The 16,751-nt window shown below is 38.0% G+C and overlaps 1 protein-coding gene across 1 annotated transcript in view; it reads right to left on the bottom strand.

Moving 5' to 3' along the window:
* nrg2b (neuregulin 2b) overlaps positions 1-16,326 on the bottom strand; it is a 65,364-nt gene extending 49,038 nt beyond the window's left edge. Inside the window, exon 1 of the mRNA XM_055158880.1 lies at positions 15,912-16,326. Within this exon, the coding sequence (XP_055014855.1) occupies positions 15,912-16,326 (415 nt within the window). The remainder of the gene's footprint in view (positions 1-15,911) is intronic.
* Between the last annotated feature and the right edge of the window lie 425 nt (positions 16,327-16,751).

Raw genomic sequence — 16,751 nt, 5'->3', positions numbered from 1 at the left:
GTACTTTTGAGCAATAAAATCACCCATAATTGAATAAATGCATGTTATATGAATTAAATAACATTATAGGCAAAGTAATAGCATCTCCATGGTAGCAGACCCCCAACCAAAAAAGTTACACAATAGAGCCTTATTTCTTTAGTTTAAAAGATTGTAATTTGGGTCAGATTATAAACCAATTTCTGACCAAAATCAAACAAACAAAAAATAAAAAAAACTATTAAAGCATGTTGTATTACTGCACAAATAAGAGCACTGTGCTACTGTTACACAAAAATATATAACTCAAGTAGGAGTAAAAGTGGCATCTGAAAACTACTCAGAGAAGTGTAATTATATAATAAAGTCAAATGTAACCTACTTTTGACTGTTCCGATACAAAAACCCAGATTTAAGTTGACGTCCTTTCTCCTCTGTCTCCCCTCAGACAGACTGATGGTGCGTCTCTGATTTAGTGTCATTTAGGGACCCTCTCAGTGATTATAATGCTTTCACAGAATACCGGCCCTCGCATATTTCACTGTAGCCCTGCTCCTGTCCGGTCCCACTCTGATCAATGGGACTCAACGAACCAAAGGGGCAAATCTACAAAACCAAATACACAAACAATGATCACATCCTTACGCCCAACAGATTAAGGGCCAGTTACATCACAACACACTGTAATATCTATACAAATCTAAGGTGTAATTTGCTGTGTGTAAAGTGCCCATATTACATTCTTTTCTGATCTATGTTATAATGTTTCCTCATCACAAACATGCCTGGAGTTGTGTTTTGTTTGTGATGTCATGTGGTAATACAGGAAGTGCTCCACTGTGTTTTTAAACTCCATACACCTTCACTAAAATCATTTGGATGGTTACTAAAAAAAAAAGGTGAAAGGTAGCTGTTAACCTGAAAATCACCACTAAATATAGACTAAAAAAGTTTAATAAATTATTAATTAATGAATTAATTCAAGAACGTGAATGAGACCTATTAATACTTTGCGGTGACATCACTCTGGGGTGTTGTACATGTATGTGTATGGCGGAAAGTTCAGCAGTTACCACGGAGACACAAAGCAGACATTTGCAAACACCGTCAAAAAAGGTTTTAAGAAAAAAACACAAAATCAATTTAAACAGCAACAGCAGTTAAAACCTAAATCCAATCCAACCATATTACATAAAATATAACGAATATTGGCTTTGTTTAGATTTCTGTCTTTTCATTAAGGACGTCAATATTGGCCAAAAGATTTTATGTATTTTGAGCAGCCTGAAATCAATACTGTTTAAAGTTTAAATGGATTAGATGAGGTATAAGTATTAGGCAAATGTGAAAAGGGTCTGTAAAACCACAAGCTTGCAGAAACAGCATAGCAAACATAATTTTCTTACATTTTTATCTTTAACCAGCGTTTTTCTAGCCATTTTAGTTTATTAAAAAAATACACCTGATTTTTAATGTTTCTTATCTTCAAAGCAGCATTCGCAACATTAGCAATTATTTATTTCAGACTGGCAAAGTCTTTATCACAACCTATCACAAACTAAATGCAAAATACTAAAACTAATATCAATACTGAAAACATCACTTAAAAAGGACTAAAGAGGACCTTTCCTCAATAGTTTTAGAATATGTAGAACTTGTTTATATATGGAGATTTTTAGATAAAATAGTCAGATTTTGTGTTGTAAATTAGATTCTACTGTCTAAAAAAAAGGGTTTTATTATGATTGCGATACTGATATTTTGCAACATTCCCTTGGGGTGTGATGCTAACTGTATGCACTGCTCTGTCTGAGACTTTGTTAGACTTTAATCTGAGCTTTAATTGAACACAATCTGACCATAAAGAACTGAGTTAGATGACCCTATAACACATGAGCTGATTTGAGCTGTTAAACAAGTCTCTCTCTCATAACATTAGTCACAAGTTAGCTAGCGTTAGCTAACACTTTTCTGTGAAAAATCAAACTCCTAAACAGGACCATGAATGCTCATATTGGTCACAGGGCTGAGCTTTTTAAATGCATTTTGTATTTTTTCTTCAGTTTTCAGACTATTTAAAAACTTTTCAGCATTGTTTGCTAATGTGTGCATTGTGTCTCCTGATTATTTGTCCAATAATCAGGAAGTGCACGTTAGCTTTATAGTTATGGCAAAACTCTGCTCTGTTCCATAAACTGTATAACGAAGTGGACTAAGCGAGTGTGACGTCACCCACAGCGTTCAGCTCCGCTCAAATGAAGCTCTCGATGCTACAGGAGTTACAGGAGCGAATTTGGAGCCAGGCTCCATATTTGGAAATCCAACCGCAAGTATCATAGCAACCACAAGAGCCAATCATGATTGAGGTCGTTAAATGTGCCCGCCCTTCTCACGGGAAAGCCGGAAGCGAGCTTACTTAGCAACAAAATGTACTAGCTTTCAATCAAACCTGTTGCTAACGATAGCAGGACAGAAGTTGGGGAATAAAGGCATCTGATTGGTCCGTTATTTATGTTCATATCTTATTTTAAGGACAAGATAGCTAAATTTAAAAAATCAGGATTATGTAGAGCAGGTTATACGAACATTTTACTACCAAAATATGGAGGTTCACCACAGCAATTACAGAGAGAGGAGCAACAAGATCCCAATGTAAGTCAATGGGAGCCAGGGTCAGAAGGAGCAAGAGCCTCCTGACGCACTTCTTATTTGAAACACGGCGGCTAGTGCGTTAACTATGTCCATTCATATATACAGTCTATGCTCTGTTCTGAAAAAGCGTTTATTAAGTCCTTGTGGTGAATAATTAGAATGCTTAGAATTGGTATGTGAGGAATAGTTTTGGACCACTGTAATATGTAAAATGAACTACCTTTGTCTTTAACACAGTAAAAATCACATACAGTGTCTTTTCCTTTTCAAAAAAAACAATATTGGCATTTCAAGTATGTTTTGTGTGTATTTGGCGAGACAGCTAAGAAGGAAATCATACAGATGTCACGATCAAAAACGCAAACACAAAGAGAGTTAAAGATAGACCACCTCTGAACTGCACGATAATAACAGAAGCTGATATAATTAGATCTAAAGGGATGTTTCAACAAAGACTGAAATCTGGATCCTGGTTTAGTTAAAAAAAAAAAAAAAACATCAGTGCATTCAAAATATAGCACCCGTATCACAAAAAGCAGCAATATAAAATGCAACTGTAAATGAGTAGCAAAAATAATTGTAGGAATTATTATTAAAGGTCCTGTATTATGCAAAAATTAACTCTTTTGAGCTTTAAGACATGTTATAATGTTGTTACCTCCTCAAAAACATACCTGGAGTGTGTTTTGTTTCATTTACACATGTTTGAGTAATCCTATGTTAGTCCGTCTACATCTCTAAAGCTCGAAATGCTCTGTTTCACCATGTGATGTCATGAAGTGGTAGTTTTCAAGTAAACAGCTCCTTTTACCTTTTGTTCAGTAGAGATTGGCAATTCCAGAGCTGATTATCCAAATGGTTCTAGTGAAGGTGTATGGAGTGTATGGAGCACTTCCTGCATTACCACATGACATCACAAGGTGGAACAGAGTGTTTTCTGTTTGAGAGAGGCACTAAGTGAGAAGAAGCCTAAATATGCAGGGTTTGTGTGAATGAAACAAAACACAACTCCAAGTATGTTTGCGATGAGTTAACAACATACCATAGATCAGAAAATAGCTCAATATCAGCCCTTTGAAGGTCCACTGTGTAACTTTTCTGGTAGAGCTCATGCCAATTAATTGTCTCCATGGAGATGTAAAAGCTTAAAAAAAAAAAAAAGTCCAGTAGCAGGAGATGTCACCAGGGCAATTTACAGGTGAGATCTATCTACCTGCTTGTCATTTCTTAGCATTTAATGTACCATAGTATGGCATTAAACTTACCTGCCTTGAATGTGTTTGATTACAGGAGTTTTATAGCTCAAAAATACTAATACTATGTGCTGATCTGCTTCTCCATAGATCTGACCGGTAACTCTTCTTCATTGTGATAACCAAGTTTAATTCCATATCATATAACGTTCAAGGCAAAGCATTACATCTCCATGGAGACAAGCTGGTAGCAGAATCTCCACCAGAAAGTTACACGGTGCACCTTTAAACTATAGAGGGATTCAAGGATGTCATGATGTCAGGTGAATGCAACCTATAGAAAAAGTGAAACTGGTGCACTGTCCCTTTAAGAGTCACGTGAGTCTGAATTTTGCACTGAGGCCGGAGATAAGAGGAGTTCTTATCTATTATTTACACTGGACACACCAATGCATCGCTACAAGGACATGCTAAAGCCAAGTCTGCAGAAAAAATGTCAAGTCGAAATTTTTTTAACGCAGTTTATGAAAGAGCTGAATGAATATATTTGCATTTTCTTCTTTTCCGTGTAGTGTTGCAGTAACATTTGCATGTACAGTGTGTTTTTTAGACATGTTTAGGTGCATTAACGCTTTAAAGGGCTCATATTATGCTATTTTCTGATCTGTGTTATAATGTTGTTTCCTCATCACAAACATATCCAGAGTTCTGTTTTGTTTTATTCACACATCTCTCTCAAACTGAAAACACTCTGTTCCACCTTGTGATGTTATGTGGTAGTAAGGAAGTGCTGCACTGTGTTTAATAGAATCATTTGGATGATTCAGAACTGGAATTGCCAATCTCCACTGAACAAAAGATAAAAGGAGCTGTAGCTTGAAAACTACAGCAACATGACATCACAATGTGGAGCAGAGCCTTTTGAGCTTTGGGGAAGTAGACAAGACTAATAACAAAGAATTACTCAAACATGTGTGAATGAAACAATACACAACTCCAGACATATTTTTGAGGAAGTAACAACATTCTAACATGGCTTAAAGCTCACAACAGTCAATTGTGCATAGTATATAACCTTTAAATAAGCATGGAATATGAACTGCTAAACTAAGAATCACATGCATTTCAGAACAACTTGTATCTTTGTTTTGTAAAGTAAAACTTGCAAAACTATTTCTGAATGCCAAATAAATGGAGGAGTGGGTGGAAGGGCATCTGTCATATAACGCAAGTAACCAAGCCAACCCTATAGGTAAAAAAAAAAAAAAAAAAAAAAGATTAGAAAGGTATATCTATTTAAATGTCTATATGAATCTTTTTAATAACGATGTAGTCAGAAATACTTTTTTCAAATTTAACATGATTGGTCCATCTGAGTTCTGGTTAAGTCATGCATGTGGACTTTTACAGATGAGCCCAGAGTCATCATTACACTCATTCTTTACTGGTGGAGGATCCATTTCCCCGTTGTCCTTGTTTGTCTTGTCTCCATGGAGATGTTATTGCTTTGCCAGGAATGTTACACAGTATGACATTAAACCTATCCATTTATTAAATTACAGATGTTTTTACTGAAAAATCTGGAAAAACTTGCATTTTTAAATACTATGAGTGGGGTCAGCTCTCCACCAATCTAACCTGTAACTGGGCCTGGTACTGTCACCTGTTGGTATAGTTTAATGCCAAAATATGGAAAATTCCAGGCAAAGAATTAACATCTCTAGAGACAAGCCTGGAGGTGGAGGATCTGCCAATCAGGATGGACTGCCACCAAATCCATCCTGATTTGAAGATCAGGAAAAGAAAGAAAATCTATAGTTTGATTTGAAACTTAAAGATCCGATATGTAAAATTAACTCTTGTTTCATTCACATGCTTTATTATTACTGTGACTACATCCCCAAAGCTCAAAATGCTCTGTTCCACCTTGTGATGTCGTAGTGGTAGTTTTCATGTTAACTTCTACCTTTTACCTTTAGTTCAGTAGAGATTGGCAGTTCCAGGTATGAAATCATCCAGATGATTCTAGTGAAGGTGTATGGAGTTTAAAAACACAGTGGAGCACTTCCTGTATTACCACATCACAAGGTGGAACAAAGTGTTTTTTGTTTGTTTGAGAGAATGAAGAACTCAGCCTAAATATGCAGTTGGTTTGTGTGTTAAACGTGTGTGAATGAAACAAAACACAACTCCAGGTGTGTTTGTGATGAGGAAACAACATTATAACATAGTTCAGAAAATAACGTAATATGGCTCCTTTATTTGCCATAACCACGTAGACGACTGCCATAGCTTGAAATTCATGAACAGCACTTTTTATAAACAGACAGTTTCAAAAGCGGTGGCAATATAAAAGTAACACATAGCTTCATTCGGCCTATATATAGAACGTCATATAAATATATTCAAAACCATAATTGCACTTTTGTATACTGCCATGCGCTGTAAAGTCTCAGTCCACACACACAGTCGCAGCTGAGGAGGACAAACCCTGTGTTACGAAGAGTGCATAATTTATAACAGCCCCACATCTCTGCTATAGCAAACGCCGACAACGCACACAACAGCATCTGCAGCAGCACGGCTAACGCTAAAGAAGCTAACCGTCATGGCCGTATAAGGCACAGGGAGATAGGAGCGGGGCAGAGGACAGGAATAGACTCTGATAACGCAGCAACAAAAGAGGAGAGAGGCACTGATGTATCTGTGAACAGAAGGGTGAGAGCCAGGACAGACCAAGAAGCACCTGGAACAGCAAAGCAACGCCGTCCGTGCCAAAGGGGAAACGTACAGGACTGCACTAAGCAAATCACACACGCTGCAATTATTTAAAGTCCTACAAAACTGACTCTTGTGAGCTTTAAGTCATGTTAGAATGTTGTTACCTCATCAAAAACACACCTGGAGTTTTGTGATGTCATGTGGTAATACAGGAAACACTTAAACTCCATATACACTTTCACTAGAATCATCTGGATAATTCCTGTCCCAGAATTGCCAATCTCTACCAAACAAAAGTTAAAAGTTGGCTGTTAACTTGAAAACTACCACTACATGATGTCACAAAGTGGAGTACTATTTCAGGGTAACTTAAACATGTGTGAATGAAACAAAACACAACTCCAGGTACGTTTTTGATGAGGAAACAAGCTCTCAAAGTTCAATTTTGTTTTATTCAGGACCTTTAACATCTAAAATGTGTGGTTCTCAAACTTTTCACCCCCACACCACCAGACCTATAACAGGACTGTAACAGGACTACAACTGGTTTTCAATAGGTCTATAACAGGACTGTAACAGGACTACAACTGGTTTTCAATAGGTCTATAACAGGACTGTAACAGGACTATAACAGGGCTGTAACAGGACTAAAACGGGGCTGTAACAGGACTGTAACATGTGTGTAACAGGACTGTAATAGGACAATAGCTGGACTATAACAGGACTGAACCAGGACAATAACAGGACTGAAACAGGATTATAATAGGACTTTTACAGGACGATAACAGGACTGTAACAGGATGATTACAGGACTGTAACAGGATGATTACAGGACTGTAACAGGATGATTACAGGACTGTAACAGGATTGTAACAGGACTATAACAGGGCTATAACAGGATTATAACAGGACTTTAACAGGATTATAATAGGACTTTAATAGGACTGTAACAGGATGATTACAGAACTGTAACAGGACTATAACAGGACTGTAACAAGACTATAACAGAACTGTAACAGGACTGTAACAAGACTATAACAGGACTGTACCAGGACAATAACAGGACTGAAACAGGATTATAATAGGACTTTTACAGGATGATAACAGGACTGTAACAGGATGATTAGAGGACTGTAACAGGATTATAATAGGACTTTAATAGGAATTTAATAGGAAAATAACAGGACTGTAACATGATTATAACAGGACTGTAACAGGATTATAACAGGACTGTAACAGGATTATAATAGGACTTTTACAGGATGATAACAGGACTTTAACAGGACGATAACAGAACTGTAATAGGACTGTAACAGAACTGTAACAGGACTAAAATAGGCCTGCTTATCTCCATGAAGATGTTGCTGACTTCGCGTGTAAGTTTAAACAGTATAGCATCAAAACTAGGTGCCACCAGGCCAAGCCACAGGTCAGGTCTGTGGAGAGGCAACCCCACTTACAGTTTTGAGCAATAACAAACATGTATAATTAATTAAACTAAATAGATACATTGGAACATTTCAGGCAAAGTAATAACATCTCCATGGAGACAAGCAGGAAAAGTTCATAGTGGACCTTTAAGTATTACTTTACTTGTACAATCCAAATTAACTCATGTACAATCAGCAGCACATGCATCACAGCTTGAGAACCACTGATTTAAATACTGAAGCTTTTAAAAGTCCATTTTACATAATAGCCTGTATAAATATATAAATGAATGAGACGGTCTCCCCCATTTTCACAGATTTGTCATAGCGTTAGCATTACCGTTTGTTCACACTCAGATTAACACACAGGTTTTTATATAGCGCTCATGTGTGAAGCGCTCTGACACAAACGCTGAGGTCAGAACATGTTTTTATTACCACTGTTTTCATTTTGTTTCTCAAAGTTTAATTCTCTAAACACAGATACAAATAATCTGGAAAGACACCTATTTCAATAGCAATTTTCTACCTTCTCAACAACTCCACTCTGCCAAAAAGGGGAAACTGAAATATAGAAGGACTGGATCACTGAAGGCTGATTATTCCTGGAAATTAAAGACAAATGACACCCCCCTCTCTCCCTCCTCCCTCTCATCATCTCTCTCTCTCTCCCTCTACTTCTGTCTCTTCCTCTCTCTCTCTCTCTCTCTCGCTCCCTCTCTCTCCCTCCCTCTCTCCCACAGTCATTTCTTTCTCTCTACCTCTCTTTCTCTCGCTGTCTCTCTCTCTCTCACTCTCCCCCCTCTCTCCCCTTTCTCTCTCTCTTTCTCTCCTCCAGCATCTCTCTCTTTCTCTCCCTTTCTCTTTCTCTCTCTCTCTCGCTCTCCCTCCCTCTCACTTCCTCCTCTTTGTACATGAGTGACAAGTCTGAAGTGAAAGAAGCACAAATATGAGACTACACTAAAAATAAGTGGACAGCATTAGCCACTGGAGCCTTTGGACTTCAGACATTTCAGTTATTTTAGGAACAAACTGTCAATGTGTTTCCAAAGGCCGTCTGATCACAGGAGCTACATAAGAGAACAAATACAAACAATACATCACAAAAGCTATAGTTACACGCACACACGCACACTGGTTCACGGCTCACCAGTGAACAAAGACAGTGAGACAAAGCCTGCACACTTACTGCCAAACTGCATTTAATAAATGACAACATTTCAATCAGTGGATCTTCATCAGGTCTTGGTTCTCTCTGTGTGCCACTCCCATATACACCTTCTGCCCACTGCTCACTGTTGGCCAATCCAAAAGTGCTATATGAAATGAAACACGTCTTAAAATGTTATATTTATTTCAGATGTAATTTACTTGCCCGATGATAACATATGATTGATGGACTTTGGGTAATAGTTAATATTATATGATGTACAATGTATATTATGATATATATTGTGTTGTGTGGACATTTACTATAGCTCAATTTTGGATTGGCCAACAGTGAGTAGTGGGCAGAAGGTTTATGGGACCAGCACACAGAGAGAACCATGACCTGACGAAGATCCACGGATCCAAACATTGTCATTTATTCAATGCAGTTTGGGAGCCAGTGTGCAGACTTGGTCTCACTTTCTAAGAAATACAAACAAGACAGGACCACAGGTTAAGACCTGCTTTAGATCTGGTTTAGATCTGGTTTAGACCTGGTTTAGATCTGGATTAGATGTGGATTATACTTTATACCTGGATAAACTGCTTCATAATGCGTCATACATGGATTTCAAAAACTCAGTTATGGTTTAGTTCTGGTTTATGAATCAATGCAGAACAACTTTTCAGATTGGGTCAAGTCCTAGTTCAAGTTCTGGTTTAGTCCAGGTTAGTTCAGGTTAGTCTGGATTTAGTCCTGATTCAGTCCTGGAGCATAGTCTTGGACTACCGCTGGTTTAGACCTTTTTAAATGATAATAATAATATTTGTCTTTTTCTCCATTCATAATTTGTACATGATAAAAGTCCTCAGATGTAGATTTGTCTCCTCTAAGAGTCTGTGTAGAGTTTGGTCCTATTATTTACACAGCACCAACACTGTGACTGGGGATTATAATATTACACACTTCACTCAAAAATAAACAGGACTTTTTCTGTGACGTTAGATCAAGAAATATGTGAAACAGTGGAAAAATGTAATATAAAGAAAGCATAGTCGGATTACAGCCTTTACAATCTCTTGTAACCTATTCTATATTAATACAAGTAGCTTGCCCAATAACACAACAGCACTACTACTACTACTACTACTACTACTACTACTACTACTACTACTACTACTACCACTACGACTACTACCACTACTACTACTACTACTACTAGTAGTACTGTTAAAACATAGTCCCATCTGCCCTTAAAGGGATTGTACTGAAGTATTATTTAGATTTCTAATTTAACTGCAAATAATAAGTCAAAAATTTAATTCTGAAGTCTGTTTGTTATCAGATTGAGCTTATTCAAATACTAAATAATATTAAATAAAGATAAGATTTCCTCAGTATATATATTTTTTGTATGTCCCCAAAATTAAGCATTTTTTAATATCTATAATCTGTAATTATGGTACATTTTGGCAATTGTCACACATAAAATGCCAACATTTATTATATGAAAACAAAATTCTATGAAAAACTTTATTTTTTTTTTAGTTTTTTACATGTATGAAAGAATGTTACAGAATAAATTTCAACTTAATATCTAAAAATTTAGAAGAATTTTTTCCCTATTCATTGCAGTTTTTCTGCAGCGTCTCTCCTTAAACTCCAAAACTCCAGTGAAATACTACAAACCCTGCTGCTTGTGAATTTCAGTCATCTTAAATAAATGTGTTGTTAAATTGCGACAGAGGCAGAAATAGGCTCTGCTGACGTGGGATCCTTTTGTAGCGCCTTGGCGGGGGTCTTCCTGGTGGGCTCCACACTATAATTACCACCACCTACTGAAAACGCATTGAACTGGTTTAGTGACTTTACTCCCAACAGGGCTCATGTGGAACTATTCAAACTGCTGTGTAAAAGCAAGAATATTTATAAAATTAAAAAATATATATTAAAAATAAGAAAACTAATAATAAATACATTTTGATGTCAAATGTGCAATGTGCTCAAATAAAGTGTATTAAATGTGAGGATCCTATATTACACAACATGGGATTCTGAGTGTCAAGATACTGTATCTTAGAACGTTGTTACCTCCTCAAAAAAACATACCTTGAGTTGTTTTATGTTTCATTCACACATGAGTTTCCTTTATTATTAGTCTGTCTACATCTCCAAAGCTCAAAAATGCTCTGTTTCATCTTGTGATGTCATGAACTGGTAGTTTTCAAGTTAATAGCTATGTTTTACCTTTTAGTTCAGTAGAGATTGGCAATTCCAGAGTTGAAATCATCTAAATGATTCTACTGAAGGTGTATGGAGTTTAAAAACATAGTGGAGCAGTTCCTGTATTACCACATGACATCACAAGGTGGAACAAAGTGTTTTCAGAGAAGAATTAAATATGCAGAATTTGTGTGTTAAACATGTGTGAATGAAACAAAACACAACTCCTGCTTTGTTGTTTGTAATGAGGAAACAACATTATAACATGTTCCAGAAAATAGAAAAATAAGGGCCCTTTTAAATTTTCCATATTTAGTCCAGGCTTATCCCTAGTTTAGCTCAAATTGCACATGTTTTTCTTACTTAAATAATGCTTATATTTCAGTAGTTCTGTTTTCCCTCCTATACAGATTTCCCTGTTGCTCAAAATAACAATACAGAGGAATCAAATGCAACAAATCCAATAAAGGAACAATATTCTGGGCCATATGCAAACGTGGCTTGTAATAAAGCTGGTATGAGCTGCTAGTTTTACACTCGTTTAGCTCAGGCTGAAATTACAATAAATAAATCTTCCTGTGTTCACTGTATGAGAAATACTGTATATACAACAGAGCAGAGAAAACACATATTTAATACACATACATGATACAGGAAATGCCACGGTAGTAGTATTAGTAATAATACTATAGTGGGGATAATTTACAGTAGTAGAAGTTGTAATAGTTGTTGTAGTTGTAGTATTAGTAGTAGTAGTGGTAATAGCAATATTCGTAGTAGTCCCAGTAGCAGTAATAGTAGCAGTAGAGGTAGATGCATTAACAAGAGCCGTATTACAGAGGTAATTATAGAGGTAGTAAAAGTAGCATCAATAGTAGAGATATTCATAGCAGAAGTAATAGTAGTAGTAGTAGTAGTAGTAGTAGTAGAGGTTGTCATATTGGTAGTAACAGTATTGTTAATAGAAGTAATAATACCAGTGGTAGAAGATAAACATCTAATTGAAAAGGCTAGTAGTAGCAGTAATAGTAGAAAAATTCCAGTAGTAGTAGTAATAGTAGTAGTTGTAAAGATTGCCACATTAGTACTAAAACCATGCACAAATTAGGTTGAACTAGGGACAACCCTAACCAGGCTGGCGCCACCTAGTGCCTCCGCTCAATTATATTTCTCTCCAGCGTCTAGGTCAGTAATCAGAATACAATAGACCATTTGCAAGAACCCCAGAAGTTGTAGACGGCGCACTAGCCAATCAGCGGAGAGCTGAATTGACCCGAGTTGTGATAGCAGACTACACATGCTATCCTCCTTTGGACTTCCTTTATCAAATACAAACTTTGCATTTTTTACTGCACTTTTAATTCGCAAGTTCAACTTACAGAAATAACAATGATCGTTGACAGACGTGTTCACTCTCTGCTTTGTTTGCTGTTGTGCCGGCAATTTCTTGGACACCACTGAGCGCTCCGGCACATTACATGTGTCACGACCAAATAACAGCGATTGGTTAAATAAAAAAAGTACCCGCCTACTGTCGAGTGAATGAATCCTAAAGCTGTGAGGTCAGACGGTTTCCATGAAGTGAAAGCAGCTGATAAATCAGAACAGGGCAACCCAGGACTAAATAATGAAAATGCAATGCTAAACCTGGACTGAACCCTCAACTTTCCTGGACCTAAACCAGTACCAAACCTGGAGTATATCATGAAGACTGAAGGATTACACTACACTATACATGTACTACATGGGTTTCTACTTAAAGGCACTGTACCTGATTTTTACTGTCTGCATTAGTACTGTAAGTAGTAGTAATAGAATTGGGAAAAGATAAAGCATGTAGTAGTAGCAGTACTAGCAGTAATAATAGTAGTAGTAGTAGTACAGGCAGTCACATTAGTATTGAGAGTAATACTAATAGGGAAAAAAATTAAGCATGTAGTAGCAGTATTAGCATGAATAGTAAAAGTAGACAGTCCCATTGGTTGGTATTGTAATAAGAGTAATACAGTTAGAATAGTTGTACAGAGATCATAGTAGTTGTGCTGTAACCTAAATAAAATGATATAATGAAACAAAACAACACTGGCATTAATAATAATACTAGTTACTCACTAATTACTTACTTTTACTACTTACTAGTTTCTCCAGGCCCCCCAAAAAACTCAATCAAGGATGTCACACGCACGCACACACACACACACACACACACAAGCACACGCACACACACACACACACACACACACACACACACACACACACATCTACTGTTATGTAGCTGTCATAATAAGACATTTTGAAGCACGATACAGAAGTAAAATGAAATATTTCAATAAACAATAATATTGGTGGTCCTAACTACTTTTTTCCACTGACACAAAGCAGGATCATTCCAGTAAACCAGTTGTTAAAGAGACAGTACAATGAAATGATAGTTATAGACGTTATGTATTCTACTCTCCACAGCTTACGTTATTACATAAAAATTGAATTCAGTCAAAAGTCTCCCAACTAGTGAAAAGAGAATGTGCAGACGATAAACACTGAGACCCAAAATAATTTGTTCAAGTTTTCATATACTGAATGATAAACTGATTCAGCATTTATCGTGAAAGGCATATATGTAAGAATTATCTCTGTTCAAACTGAGGTATAAAAGGTTTGACTTTGAAATTTTATTTTTAAATGTATTTGAGCAAAGATTGTAGCATAAAAATGAAAAATAAAATACAACAGAACCATGTATTACAGTGTTTCTCAAACTGCGGTGTGTGTACCACTGGTGGGGTGCAAGCTCTTAGATGGTACACAAGGTCTTTTACAATTTTAATATTTACTTTAATATTTAAGAAGAGTCCATTTTATCCAGCTTTTGGCGCTCCTTGGGTAATTCTTGGTGGGAACTATAGCAGCAATTATATATTTCTATTGTTTAGCCCTAGTTTATCCCCAGAATACTACTATTAAATGTCTTATATTACGCAAAACTGACTCTTGTGAGCTTTCAATCATGTTAAAATATTGTCACCTTCTCAAAAACATGCACTGAGTTGCGTTTTGTTTCATTCACACATGTTTGAGTAATCCTTTATTATTAGTCTGTCTACATCTGCAAATCTCAAAATGCTCTGTTCCACCTTGTGATGTCATTTAGTGGTAGATTGCAAGTTAACTGCTATCTTTTACCTTTAGTTCAATACAGATTGGCAATTCCAGGTCTAAAATCATCCAAATGATTCTAGTGAAGGTATATGGAGTTTAAAAACACAGTGGAGCACTTCTTTTATGACATCACAGGGTGGAAGAGAGTGTTTTCCGTTTGAGAGAAGAACTCAGCCTAAATATACAGAGTTTGTGGGTTAAACAGACCCTAGGTCTGTTTGTGATGAGGAAACAACAGTATACCGTAGATCAGAAAATAGCGTAATACAGACCAGTTAATTAAGCGTCAGTTCTAGTTTTTGGTCCTCTTTGGGTAATTTCCTGATGGGAGCTACAGCAGCAACGATGTATGCTCATTTTAGTCCCAGTTTAATCGTGGAATACTACTAATAAAAACCTACCCGGAAAGTTTTTGTTGGTGGTACTTATCCACACTTGGTGACGTTATCGTGAGTTTTAAAGTAAATTTGATCTTGATTTCTGTTGTAACTAAAAGACCTCACTATAACTAACTGTGGAAAGTGGTCTGTCCTGAAGAATGCATTCAAATCAATATGTCAGAAACAGACTCGAGCTTGGATTGGCAAGCCACACGGCAACGTCTAGAGGCGTGCCGGTGCGTAATTGCGCGTAAAAACCGATGGTACGGCAGATTTAATCACGCTATACCTCTATGTTCCAGAATGTTGGCTGTACTTTTGCATTAATTGCCTGTAATATCAATCTACCCAAATTAATAAATTAAACAGATAATTAAAAATATATTGCAATGTGGTTCAATTAGGAAATTAAACGACGTTGCGTTAGAGTTCGCGGTTGTGCGTAATTCTGCGTAACATTCTAGTATGGACGCATTGGGCATCACGGTACAGTATCTCCTTTGAGGATACTCCTTATAGTAGTAGCTGGATATTTGTTGCAATTGTTTATAAAGTCCAATAAATATTGAAACAGGCCCACTACAATAATTTGAGACAAACACACACTAGCCTTTAATAGTTGTAGCAGTAGTAGGCTATAGTGCAGGTTGCCATAAGGACTGCACTCTGGATCTGTCGATTCATTCTTTCTAATAAGAAGATACTGTTAGTGTTGAAAATAAGGTGCAACGAAATCAATGCTTTAAAACAATCTGTGCGTAAACGCTGGCAATGGCTGCTTTAGTCACCACGCAACTCGTAATGCTACAAGAGGATGAGCAGCGGGTTTCCATAAGAGCTGAACTGAATCTTCCGGATATCTTATTACATATTGCCCAAGAGCACAGGAAACAATTGTATTAGAATGATTTGTGCGTAAATGGCGATGCCTGTTTTAGAGCGCACGCTACACAGCCATACACTGTACCACAGCCTTGGCTAAGATGCTCGTGAACTGTCAGTGTGTAAAAATCCGGAAACTTACCGCAGTCCTCGCACAAAACCCGCTCCACGTCCTTCTTTAGCTCGGGCTCGCTGGCGTCCACGGGGGCGTACGAAGCCTTGAAGACCAGCGGCTCGCCCGTGGGGTCCATGAAAAAGATGTAGCGGTGGTCCTTCTCCACGGGGGTGCACGGGGCCTCGGAGCCGAAGTCCCCCACAGTGACGAGCTGCTCCCGCTCTAGGCCGCCGCTGTTCACGGGCCACACGTCCAGCACGCGGACACTCACACTGTAGGGCTCCCGGGACGAGGTGTTTTTATCGGGGAAGGAGCTCACCTCGCCCTCGATCACCACGGCCGAGCGGTATGCCTGGTCCTGGAGGGAGTTGAGGCTCGGGGCGTAGCAGGCGAACGAAACCCCGATGACCAGCATGGAGAAGTGCACTGGGTCGAGCCTCATGCCGTTAGCCGGTGCTGGGACAGAGATGCAGACCGAGTGACAGTGTCCATGCCATCCCCATGAACGGCGACCGGCCTCCGCTGGGGGACACACACAGCACGCCTATGCACCGCCAAGAGCCCGCGCGTGCATGCTCAAAAACGCTGCATTCTCCGTATATCCCCTTGGTATCTCCCGTTTCCTGAAACTCGTAAATTAGCCTCCTCTGTATCCACAGCGCTGGCTCTCTCTCTTCCCTCTGAGCTAATAGGCTAGCATCGCATGGGTGGGCGCTTCGTGGAAAAGGGGGGAAAAGCACAAGTAAAAAAAAAAAAAAAAAAACGCAAGGTCGGCTCGTTTATCCACTTATGTCGATGTCAGAGCGCTGTCCTGTGAAGCCGGGGCGGAGGAGGAGAAGCGGCGGTGATGGAGGCTGAGGGGGGAGA

The sequence above is a fragment of the Boleophthalmus pectinirostris genome, unplaced genomic scaffold, assembly GCF_026225935.1.
Source record: "Boleophthalmus pectinirostris isolate CB_2022bp ecotype Guang Dong unplaced genomic scaffold, ASM2622593v1 HiC_scaffold_23, whole genome shotgun sequence".
Taxonomy (NCBI): Eukaryota; Metazoa; Chordata; class Actinopteri; order Gobiiformes; family Gobiidae; genus Boleophthalmus; species Boleophthalmus pectinirostris.
Note: the sequence above shows the minus strand (reverse complement) of the source record. Positions and strands in the feature narration are given on the sequence as shown.